The sequence below is a fragment of the Hydra vulgaris genome, chromosome 12 (assembly GCF_038396675.1).
Source record: "Hydra vulgaris chromosome 12, alternate assembly HydraT2T_AEP".
NCBI classification, from domain to species: domain Eukaryota; kingdom Metazoa; phylum Cnidaria; class Hydrozoa; order Anthoathecata; family Hydridae; genus Hydra; species Hydra vulgaris.
In genome coordinates, this window is record NC_088931.1 from 4,184,483 (window position 1) to 4,196,970 (window position 12,488).

Here is a 12,488-nt window from a genome sequence, read left to right on the forward strand (position 1 = left end):
TTTTAAGCAAAAGTATTAAAAATACAAAATATTTAATATTAAAATATTTTAAATACAAAACACTTTTTCTATTCTTGAAAGTGTTCTATGTTGTCTAAAGCTTAAAATAAATCTTATTAATATTTTTTACTAATATATGTTTATTAATATATCATATCTTTATTAATATATATATCTTTATTAATATTTTTTACTAATATATGTTTATTAATATATCATATCTTTATTAATATATATATCTTTATTAATATTTTTTACTAATATATGTTTATTAATATATCATATCTTTATTAATATATCATATCTTTATTAATATATCATATCTTTATTAATATATCATATCTTTATTAATAAATCATATCTTTATTAATATATCATATCTTTATTAATATATCATATCTTTATTAATATATCATATCTTTATTAATATATCATATCTTTATTAATATATCATATCTTTAATAATATATCATATCTTTATTAATAAATCATATCTTTATTAATATATCATATCTTTATTAATATATCGTATTTGTATTTTAAGTACCAACTTTGAATTTTTGAAAAAAATCTAAAATACAAAATATAAATACTTTAAAATTACTTAAAATATGTATTTAAAACACTAATATTTGAAGTAATTTACAAGACTAATCAGGAGGTAGTTTATTCCATGAGCATTGATAGTTAATGGATTTATTTCCATACTTTCCAGAGAGGTGTAACTAATTTTTTTACTTTGCAGAGGGTTAAAACAACTAATAGAGCCAAAAGGATAGTGACAGTACTTGTAAAAAAGTTGTTGAATGATAGGAGAAGGTTTTTTTGATAATAATTCAAACAAACTGGAAGAAACAGAAGGTTGTTTAATTTTAATATATTCAAGATATGAGATATCACATTAGATATAAATTTATTATTCTGAAAATATAATAAATTCAAGTGTTTATTTTGGAGATAAGACATTTATATGTTTGAATCTAATTTAGTACCTATAAAATTTGTATAAAAAACCAATAAGACAACACATGTTTTATTCTCGCATTTTCATGTTTTAAACTCTATTGTTTCTCATACTAAGTTTCAACCATTCAAATTTATCAACAAGCTCAAGGCTCATAACATTAGGGATACAATAGGTAAAGAAAAGAGGATAAAATAATTATAATGCATTAATATAAATATAAGCAAAAAGGTGTAATAAATATAACTCTGCCCTCCATTTACGAATTTTCAAATTTATAATGAATTATTTTTTTGTATAGCACACTTTTAGTAAATGGGAACAGACTTTTTGATAATATTAGAAGTCCTTTTAGGTTGTAAAAGAGGGAGTTATTTTATACCAATTTTAAACCGGAGAGAAGTATTTACATTTAGATTTTTTAAATTTACCATTATATTTCTGTTTGTAAAATTATTTAGAGTAAATAATATGGGCTCTACACTGAAAATTTTAAAAAAGCCCAGAAATCCATAAATAGAAAAACTTTCATAACTTCAAATAAGTTACTAATTTTACTGCCCTCTCAGAGAAGTCATTTACAACATTAAATCTTCTAACTGTTTACTTTAAAGTTTAAAAAAAATTGTAATTTCTTTTTTTTTTTTAATCACCACTTTCATATTTTTGTAAACTATAAAATTTCTTATCACACTTCCTACATTCTTTATTTGCAATGGCCTAAAACTACCTATATCTAATTCATATATGGAGTGTGTCTAAGAATTGAGATTACAACTACTTGATTTTTAAATTGATAATATTATTACAAAATTCAAAAAAAGAATTTTGTTAATATGTTTATTTTAATTCCAATCAAGATAAATATAAATTTTATGTTATTAGTTGTTATTATATATCTAAAATATACAGTAACACAATCATATAGGGGAGGTAATGGAGCATTGAGCAGTCGGGAGGTTTGAATACCCCCTCATTTCTCAAAATTTATTCTAGATAATTTTGTTTTCTACCATAGCACTATAGTTTTATAACTAACAACACTGCTCATCAAAAGTGTCAGCTGTCATTTCACTTGGTTGTCAAGTTACATGCGCTTAACGGTTTGTTGCGTACCAAATTAAATATTTTGTTTGTGATTTGAAGAAAGATAACAAAGAAATCTGCAAGAAAGTGCAAGTATCTGTGTTAACTTCTTCTTTTTTGTTTAATGAACATTATATTTACCTGGCAATTAGGATTCAACATTTGATAAACATAAACTTATTCAAATCTATTTGAAAAGTGAGGTTATGGGGAGCATTGGGCCTGTGTGGTAGGATGGAGGTTTGGGCATGCCCAACGCTCCCTCTTTTTTTAGTGTGTTTTGGTGTCATACGTTTGTGCTTTTTTGCTATGCCTATTGGATTAAATGGTTAATCATTTCTTTTCAGGGCAATGCCGTTTTCATTTATAAAGAAAAATAAATGACGTGAAATCCCTCAAGATGTTATTTTGCGCGCATTAGAAGAGGTTTCTAAAGAAAGAAAAATTAAAACTATTAAAATTAACATTCAAAGATATATAAAGCAGGGTGGTGTTTTGAAAGATATTTCTTTTAAATTTATATCATCGCAAATATTCACGAAAGATAAAGAAGAAAAAATTTCAGAATATCTTATAGCATTGTTTAAACTAAACCATGGAATGACAAAACTGAAGCCACGCGAATTGGTTTCCCAATACGCCACTGTTATTAATAAAAAAATACCAGACAACTATACTAAGAAGAAACTTGCATCTAAAGATTGGCTAAGAGGATTTTTTAAAAGACAACCTCAGCTTTCAATAAGAACACCAGAAGCTACCAGTCTCTCACGTGCCACAAGTTTCAATAAGAAAAGAGGGAGTACTTGTAACGGTTTGCTGCGGTATCGTAATTCAGGGTAACTTCGTTAAGCAGTACAACTTCCTCAGCTGCAGTAAAATTAAAATATTTTTTGAATTCAGTGTTTCGAAGTTTAACAGTCAAGTAAACTGATAGCTTCAATCGCAAACTGATCATTTTAGGAATTTATAAAAGGCGTAAACGTTTGTGTAAAATTAGTAAGATCATATCCGAAAGCCGGCCCTAAGAAATTGGATGGCCCTAAGAAATTGGATGGCATGAAATGAAAGAAAGGAAAAGCTAGAATTTTGACACACCCGAGAAAAGACTTATAGAAATGGAAGAAAAAGAAAGACAAAGAAAAAATAAGATCAAAGAGCTCAATAAATATCAGAAATGCTCTAAAAACGAAAAAAACAGGAAGATTAGCAGTGATGATAATATAGAAAATGTTTCCGCTTCTAACGAAGCCCTTGTTAAAATTAATTCATTAGAAGAAGATTTTGATGTAGACGATGTGATTGTTCTGGACAAAAATTTCCAGTTCGATAACTTAGTGTTGATTAAATTTGACACTAAAAAAACTCTTTTTCATTATGTTGGAATAGTCGAAGAGGTTAATCACTCCATGGCAACTTGTTGTAAATTCATGAGAGTGAGTAAGATAAGAAATATGTTTACATTTCCTGACATCTAGAAAGTAGCCAGCGTCCACAATACCGATCTTAGTACACTTCGACAACTGCATATCAAACTAGGTAAACAGAAGATAGTATGACTCAAAATTAGCTTTTGAGTTTTAAAACTGGCTATACTAAAACTGGCTGGAACTCTTTCCGTGATTTTCTTTGTGATGGCCCTTGGGTAGAAATCTTTGGTCTTCCAGCTGACAAATGCGCTTTTTACACAACTTCTTGGATTCAGGCTGGCATGGAATCTTTTATTCCCTCTTGACGATTCCAAGTCAAACCTCACTCTCCTCCATGGTTTTCCTCACATTGTGCTGCTGCAATTACTACCATATCTATCAGCAAAACAATTCTCCAGAAAACAAACTTCTGTTTATTATTGCTAAAAACCATTGTAAAAAGTTTTGTCAAACGCCAAAACCCGCTATTCTCAGTTCATGAAATCTTGTATTTTATTTCAAAAATTATGCTCTCGTGACTTCTGGAGAATCTTTAACAGTATCAATAATAAGGGCAAATCTGTTATTCCACCTCTCTTGTATGGTTCAGATTTTTTCACCCCACCTAAAGAAAATGCTGAGCTGTTTGCTAAGAACTTTTCATCAATATCATCTCTTGCGTTCTACCTAATATAACCGACAAACTGATTGATCAATTGTTTGGCATTTGTATCACTCCAGCTTCTGTATCTAAAGTGATTTTCAGCTTAGACTCTTCTTTAGCTTGGGTTCTGTACAAGATATCTATTATAGTCTTGCAGAACTGTTCCCCGGAGCTGTCGTATATACTTTAAAAACTATTCAATAAGTGTTTATCAGAGTATTGTTTTCCAGCCTGCTGGAAAGTGGCATTTGTTATTCCTATTTTCAAATTCTCTAGAGAGCGATCTGGAGGTTGTCTTCGGCCAATTAGTCTTCTTCCTATCATAAGCAAGATTTTTGAGTCTTTAAATAACAAACACTTAATCTCTCGTCTTGAATCTAATAATTTACTTTCTAAAAATAAATATGGATTTCAATCTTCTCGTTCTACAGCTGATTTGCTAACAGTATTACCCGATAGGTTTTATTGTGCACTAGATAGAGGTGCAGAGGTTAATGGTTATTGCTCTCGACATTTTTAAAACTTTTGATAAAGTTTGGCGTGCTGGTCTTCTTCATTATCTCTTTTCTAACGGTGTATTAGATAACATCTTTAAGATTATTGAATCCTTCCTCATTATATTATAGTATAAAAGTTGTCCTCGATGAAAAGCACTCTTCTTCTTATCCTGTCACTTCAGGGTTCCTTAAGGTGCTATCCATGACTCTATACTCTTTTTAATTTACATAAACGGTCTTTCAGATATTCCCACATCTTAGGTGGCATTGTTCGCAGATGGTACTACCATTTATTCTTGTCATGATAAGAAACCAACACTCTCTGATTGCTTGGAAGGGGCATTTGAGCTTGAAAAAGATCTCACTTCTGCTACACCATGGGGCTCGCAGTGGCTGGTGAACTTTAAAGATAAAACCTAATTTTTTTCAGCTAATTGTTATCGCAATAATCTAGATCTTCTTATATTTGTGAACTGTAATGTAATCGATAAGTAATCTACCCTTTATCTTCTAAGATAAACTCTTACTTTTGATCTTTCTTAAAAACCATATATCAAATCCATTGCAAAATTATCGTCAGCAAAGGTTTCATCTCTTTATCATGCTCACCACTTTCTTACTCATGATTCTATTCTTTATCTTTATAAATCTCAAACCCATCATTCAAATAATTTTAAGTAGTCTTCTTTAAATCTTTTAAGTCGTCTGTCAATCTTTATCTTGCTCGATAAACTTCATTTTTTCTGATCCAGTATTTTCCAACTCTAATAGTGGTTGCTTGCAGCCTTGTTGTAAGTGAAGATAAAGAATGTATAAGTGTACATGTTTAATTTTTGCAACAATAAAGTCTTTTTATTTTGAATTATTATTATTATAAGTTTTATTAGAGGAACACTAAAAGTTAACTTCAATAGGTGATGCAGGTTCACCCAGACTTAATGCTATTAGTATGTTTTGCAAAAAAGATCCTCAAAAATTTTTTTGCATCAGGCCCCCAATCTTCTAAGGTCAGCTATGCACATTTGGATTATGTTATCACAAATAATTGTTTTGTCAAATTGATCGTTTTTTGCACCGGGTCCCTAATGTATTTCGGATGGCCCTGAGCTGGCCGTAAAAGATTGGGATGTAAAACATTTGGATTGTATCAACACTTAAAAGTGTTTCAATTGGAGTTAGTTGAGACGCTTCAACTCCAGTAATAAGTTTGTGTAGGGTAAATTTTATAGAAGATAGGGCAGTGAAAATTCGATTGGTTTAAGTTTTCCACTAAAACGATATCAAAAAAAAAAAAGATCAAAAGCTTAAAATTTATTCAGAGTGTTTGTATAAATCATAAGAGGTAAAACAAGTTGTTTCACCATTATTTATACATTCTGTATAAACTCTAAGCTTTTATTTTTTTACATCAATTTGGCTGAAAAATCACAAAAAATTCTTTCGAATTAAAGTGGCTTCTAATTACTAAGGTACCATCATATTTGCTAACGATTGACTAATATGATGGTAATGCAGTAAATTATCTGTAAGACAGAATAACTTTTTGATATTTGTCTTAAAATTATTGATGTTAACAGACTTTAACATTAGAGAAGTGAATGATAGGTCACAGCCTGTTTTAATGAGGGCATACACTGATGTTCCAATAATTGTTGCATTTATAAGACCTGACTTTTGATTTATAGAGGCTAAAATTGCGGCTGTATGTAGGACGTTATCAATGTTGTTATACTCCCAATGTGTAGCTACACCGGTTATATGTGTTTTATTTGGTTACTTTGGTTTTATGCTTTTGTTTTGGTTTAACTTGTTGCTTATATAGGTAGCTGCTCAGTGTCTTTTTTTTTTAATGCATTGAGATCTGTCATTTTGTTGACTTCCAATTCAAATACAAGAGTGTCTTGTTGCAGCAAAAATAGGACATTGTTTAGGTTTTAGAAAAGGTTTTAGTGTCTTCAATTGTGAGTTCCATTGATGTAGCTGTAAATAAACGTTTTGACAGTCAATTGCTAGATGACTCCAACACCTGTTGACGAATCATTTGATTAATATTTTTCCATGCTCACTTGCAGTTATTGGTTTTATGGTACAGGTTTTTTCTTAGATTTGCGGCGTTTACATGAATTGGTTGACAGATTCTGATTCAAGTTGTTTATTAGATTTTAATTTATTTTTAAAACAAAAAACTTTTAATGCAAACTTTATGTAGACGAAAATATACAATCAGTTGCGCAAAATTTACGTCGTTACCCTTATCATCTTCGAAAAGACATTTGAGCAGAATTAAAGCGACTTCAAGAAGCAGACATTATTGAAAAAGTTGAAGGACTACAAGAATGGATAAGTAATTTTGTAATTGTACCAAAAGCAAATAAGACAGTAAGGTTATTTCTTGATGCAAAAACCATAAACAAGTAATTAAACGTGAAAGATACCCAATACCTACATTAGATTCGGTAATAGATGAAATGTATGGTTCAAAAATATTCGTCAAACTAGAACTGAAACCTATACTTAATTAGAGTTGGATGCCGAATCAAGAAAAATTACAAATTTTAAAACGGACGAGGGAGTCCACCGACATAAAAGATTAGTGTAGGGGATCAACAATTCATTTGAAATTTTTGAAAAAACTATCGAGCAAAGCTAAGGTAGAACAGAGGGAGTAAACTTTATTATAATATACGCATAAGACGAACAAGATTTATTAAGAAAATTAGAACTTTTGTTCATCAAAACAAGGACATTTTAATTTAATTTCAGACCTAAGTCTGAAATTAAATTTAAAAAAAGTGTATTTTTGCTCAAAAGAAAATAAAAATTTTTGGTATTAAAATATCTAAAAAAAGGTATTAGTCCCAATCCGAACAGAGTAGAAACTATCAAGAATGCAACATCACCAACAACGGTTAGTGAGCTTCGAAGTTTTCATGGTTTATGCACATATGCATCAAGATTTATTAAAGACTTTAGTGAAAAAATAACAGTACTACGGGAATTATGAAAGAAATATTCAAACTTTAAGTGGGAAAAAGAACAAAATAACGCTTTCAATATGCCTAAACGTAAATTATTAAGTAAACCCGTTTTGGCTTTTTATGATCTGCGCAAAGAAGTACAGTTAATTACTGATACTAGTAATCATGCCATAGATGGAATACTTTTACAAAAAGAAGGAACATGGATCAAACTAATCTGCTACATAAGCAGATCATTAATCGCAGCCGAGATAAAATATAGCATTACAGAAAAGGAAGCTCTTGCTTTGGTCTGAGCTCTTGAAAAGTTACATTTGTATTTATATGGTAAAAGCTTTAAGGTCGTAATTGACAACAAACCTCTTAAGTTCATTTTTCTTCTGGCTCTAAATTAAATGCACGTATCGAAAGATGGCAAATCAAATTGCAGGCATACGATTTTGACGTAATATATAAAAAAGGAGATGCAGATTTTATCTCTAGAAATTTTACTCCAAATGAAATACGTCGTGAGTCAGATGAAAATGAAGTAGCAGCGTATGTAAATTTAATAGTGACAAAAACGGCACTCAAATCAATATCACTTGAAGATACAAAAACGAAGACAGCAACAGACATCAGTTTAGTTGCAGTAAAAACAGCGTTGTTGTCTGATAAATGGCATGACAATCCAATACTTTAACCTGATTGTAAATTTCAAAATGAGTTAAGTGATAACGAAGGAATCATATTACGAGGAGAAAAAATTGTTCTACCAAAGTCGCTTCAAAAAAGAGCTTTACAAATTGTACATGAAGGACATTTAAGTGTCGAAAAATGGATTATTGCGACAAAAAGTTTACTAGGTCACCATGAATACTGATAAAGAAGCATATGATGAAAAATGTTTTGGATATCAAGCAAATTCACGTGTTTTAAATCCTGAACCAGTAAAAATGTCGAATTTACCAGGACATGTTTGGGATGAGTTAGCAATAGATTTTTTTGGACCATTACCGTCAGGAGAGTATTTGTTATAGAAGATTTATATTCCAGATACCCATTTGTTGATAGTGAAAATTACGAAAGCTTCAAGCATCATAGGTAAACTAGAAAGATTATTTGCTATATTTAATCATCCTAACAAAATTAGAAGTGACAATGGACCACCGTTTCAAAGCGAATCATTAAAACTATACTTTGAAAATGTTGACATAAAGCGCATTAAAATAACACCTCAGTATCCGCAAGCAAACGGTCTAGTAGTATTTATACAAGTGATAGGAAAAACAATTAAAACAACTCATTTTATGGGCAAAAATTGGAGAGAGGAACTTTAAAGCATACTTCAAAATTATAGATGTGCTCCTCATGCTACAACCCTTACCAACTAAAGGGAGGAAAATTAGGCTCAAAATATTTAAACAAGAAGTATATAGTTAAAGAAAGAAAGCGAAATTTAATCATTGTAGTCGATCAAGAAAGAAACATGTTGGTGCATAATATACAATTTATAAAAAAACTCCTTAAACCTGAAGCTGAAAGTATACAACGTGAAACACCAATAAATAATAACGAAAGGATAACAGCTGAAAGAAAATCGTATCCCAAGCGAATTAATAACCAATAAAGTTAAACATCTAGATTTATTTATTCGAGTAATAATAGAAGCTTTCCCAAGCAGGGGTAACTGTTAAAAGTTGGCAACAAAATACATAACATTTTGATTTGTAAGAGCGCGTTTATGTGGAGCGCATTAGAACTCGAAAGTTAGTAAAAAAGATTGTGTAGTGCGTTATGATTGTTTATATAATACTCGTTGTAATATATATATATATATATATATATATATATATATATATATATATATATATATATATATATATATATATATATATATATATATATATATATATATGTTACTAAAATAAATCTTAAAACAAATAAAATAGGAGTTGATAGTTATATATTTAAAATAGAGAACGCAACAATATTTATCTTGACAGTTTAAGATCATAAAAGAATAACTTGGTAGCGAAATGATTTAAGATGGCTCATAGGTTAAAAAAATAAAATCTGCATTTAACTGATACATGTTTTTAAAAACTCCAAAAGGCATTTATTTGTGTTTTGGTGATTTTCGCAACCATCCTGCTAAAGTATTCGCACAAATGGAGCAAATGATATTAGGTTTCCACTGTTTCTCCGCATCATCAACTTTGGAGTCGAAATAAAGTTCATAAGCTTTTTTTAATAAAGGGTCATCATTTTCCGATGGTCAACATTGGTAAAAAATCCACAAACGGAGCAAAACAAATCGGAAGAATTCAACTTTGTAATTAACTTAACACAACTACGTAACTACCTCAACACAACTTTGGTAATTGAAAAAAAAAGTTGTTCAAACTCTTCAAAAATTTCTTGTATAGCATTTGAAACCCAATCCAATTATAATTTAGTGATTTAGTTTACTGCCAGGGCGAACCCAATAATCTCAATAAAAGAAACACTTAATAAGTGAACTCAAAACATTGTGTTCTCTCCATCAACACAGTGTTGGTGGTGTAATAGTTCAAAGACATCTTCCAGTTTTTTAAACATTGTAAAAAGAGTTGTTTGTTAGTTTAAACAAAAAGACTTGCGTAAATTTTAAATCCTAAATTGACAAGTATGTTTATAATGAAAATTTTACAAATAAGCTTACCAGCACTCTGCATATCACCATGACGTTTTTTCTTATTTATCGTTTACTACTATTTTCACGATATTATTATTTTCAATTATATTTCTTAAACATAGGAAAATATAAGTTAATTATGTTAACTATGTTTATGATTTAATCACGTTGCACTACTAAAAAAAAAAAGATTAGTATTTCTACAAATCAAATATATGTTTTTTTAAAACCCTGAAAGTAATCTTGTTGCTATTGGTTGTCCTTTACACATTTAAGTAATTGCATAGTTTATTTTATGAAACTTCAATTAAATTTATTCTATTGGCTAATAAAATATTCATAAAATTATGAAATAAAAATATGAATTAGTGAAAATTATGAAAATTAATTATTTATTTATAAGTGAAAATGTATTAATAGGAACATTTAGGTTAGTAACTATTTATAAGAATAAAAATATGTTTTGAAAAATAGGCTTAAATCATTTTTTATTTTATTTTTTTTTCAAAATTTTTTTGTTTTTTTCTTATTTTTTTATTTACATAGTTTTAAGTTTACGCATTAACATCAATGTGTATTAAAGAATGAACAATGTTTTCATTATCTTAAGACAATTTAAATGCGTCATAAACAAAAAGGGGGTCACAAACACTGTCACAAAATGAAAATTAATTTGCGCTTTCCGTCACAAGGAAAACTTTTTGGGGTATGGTTGTATACAAAATAGACTGTCACATTGGTATGATTCCAAAATCAAACTACAATGTCCGTGGTTGAAAAATTGATTTTCATTTTTTAATGGAAATCAATATTTTCAAATTTAAATTTTTCTAATTTGGAGTTTAAAACTTGTTTTTAAATACTGCATTGTGCTCTTATTGAAATGTATTGAATGTATTGTTTTATTTTTAGTTTTATAAGGTATTGTTTTGTTTTGAATTTTGTTTCAATTAAAACTAAACATAGAAAATATGTTGGGAAATAGTAACAATACAGTTTTAACTTTGTAAATGTTAACCTGATTTACTTTATTATGGATTTCTCAACTTAAAGACACAGATTGACTCTCCTCCATCTAGAAAACTTAATTCTCCATTTTTTGCTCTTGAAAAGACTCTTGAGTTATGAAGCAAACAATGAATGCAATTTCAGAGCTTCTTGACTCTTTTAATTGGACAAAATCTTAACTGTTTGATAGACAGGCAAGGGGTGTTCAACTTCGTCTGAAACTTTTCTTTTGTGGGCTATGCAAAACATTTCACAAACACTTGAGGATTATTATTGAATCAATCAGATGAGCAAAAACTTTTAGTGAACAAACAAAATATCAGTAATTCAAAGAAAACATAAAAAACGCGTACACGAAATAAATGTGAAAGTGGAAAAACAACTAAAAAAAAATACTCCACAATTTTTATTTCGAACCAAGTAATAATTTTAATACAATAATATAAGAAGATCAAGCATTAAAAAAAAAATTAATTAATCCTGTGGGAATCTAATAAAATTTCGAGCTTTTGCTTTAGTGGTACCTTAAAAGCTTGCGCACAGAAATCAAACAGAATCAAAACTCTTTGATGCTTTTTTAAATGATATTTTAATATCTTTAATGTTTCTGCAAAGCTTTTTTATTTTTTTCATTATTATTTTAATAATAACCCAGTACTTTTCAATAACTCTCAATTCTGGCCAGTTTTGTGGATTTTCTGTTTTAGGCACAAATTTCACATTATTCTTTTTATACCATTCCATAGCTAGTTTGCAATAATGAATTGAAGCTAAATCAGGTCAGAACACAGGTCTGTTATTGTGTGATTTAATGAGAGCTAAAAGGCGTTTTTGTAAACATTCTTTAACATATATTTGACCAGAAAGTGTGGACTGAGAAATATAAGGTGCTGATTTTTTGCCACAACCGCAAATAGCTTGCCAAATCAAAGCTTTTTTAGCGAACTTGTCATGTTTTGTGTATTTAAATTTCTTATCTGCTTTTCCTCTATATTTGGCGATATAATAAACAGCACCAGGAATTTGTTGATGATCGTACTTGATATAAGTTTCATTGTCTTCAATAATACAGAAATTTATATAAATAAAAATGTCATACAACTTTCTGCCGCGGGTTCTTTTACTTTTTTGTTGATTTTCAGATCGGTTGGGCACTTTTTGTGCTTTGAAAGAATGAAAACCATGTTTGTTTCTAACTTTTGCAACAAAACTATGAGAAAATCTAT

General features: G+C 29.2%; 1 protein-coding gene across 2 annotated transcripts in view; it reads right to left on the minus strand.

Annotated features, from left to right (window-relative positions):
• LOC101238206 (uncharacterized) overlaps positions 1-10,455 on the minus strand; it is an 82,568-nt gene extending 72,113 nt beyond the window's left edge. Inside the window, exon 1 of one of the 2 annotated variants that reach the window (XM_065811276.1) lies at positions 10,282-10,455. In XM_065811276.1, the coding sequence (XP_065667348.1) occupies positions 10,282-10,302 (21 nt within the window). In that variant the 5' untranslated portion in view covers positions 10,303-10,455. Of the gene's footprint in view, positions 1-2,191; positions 2,362-10,281 lie in introns of those variants that run through there. The other variant, XM_065811277.1, reaches the window with a different exon arrangement.
• Between the last annotated feature and the right edge of the window lie 2,033 nt (positions 10,456-12,488).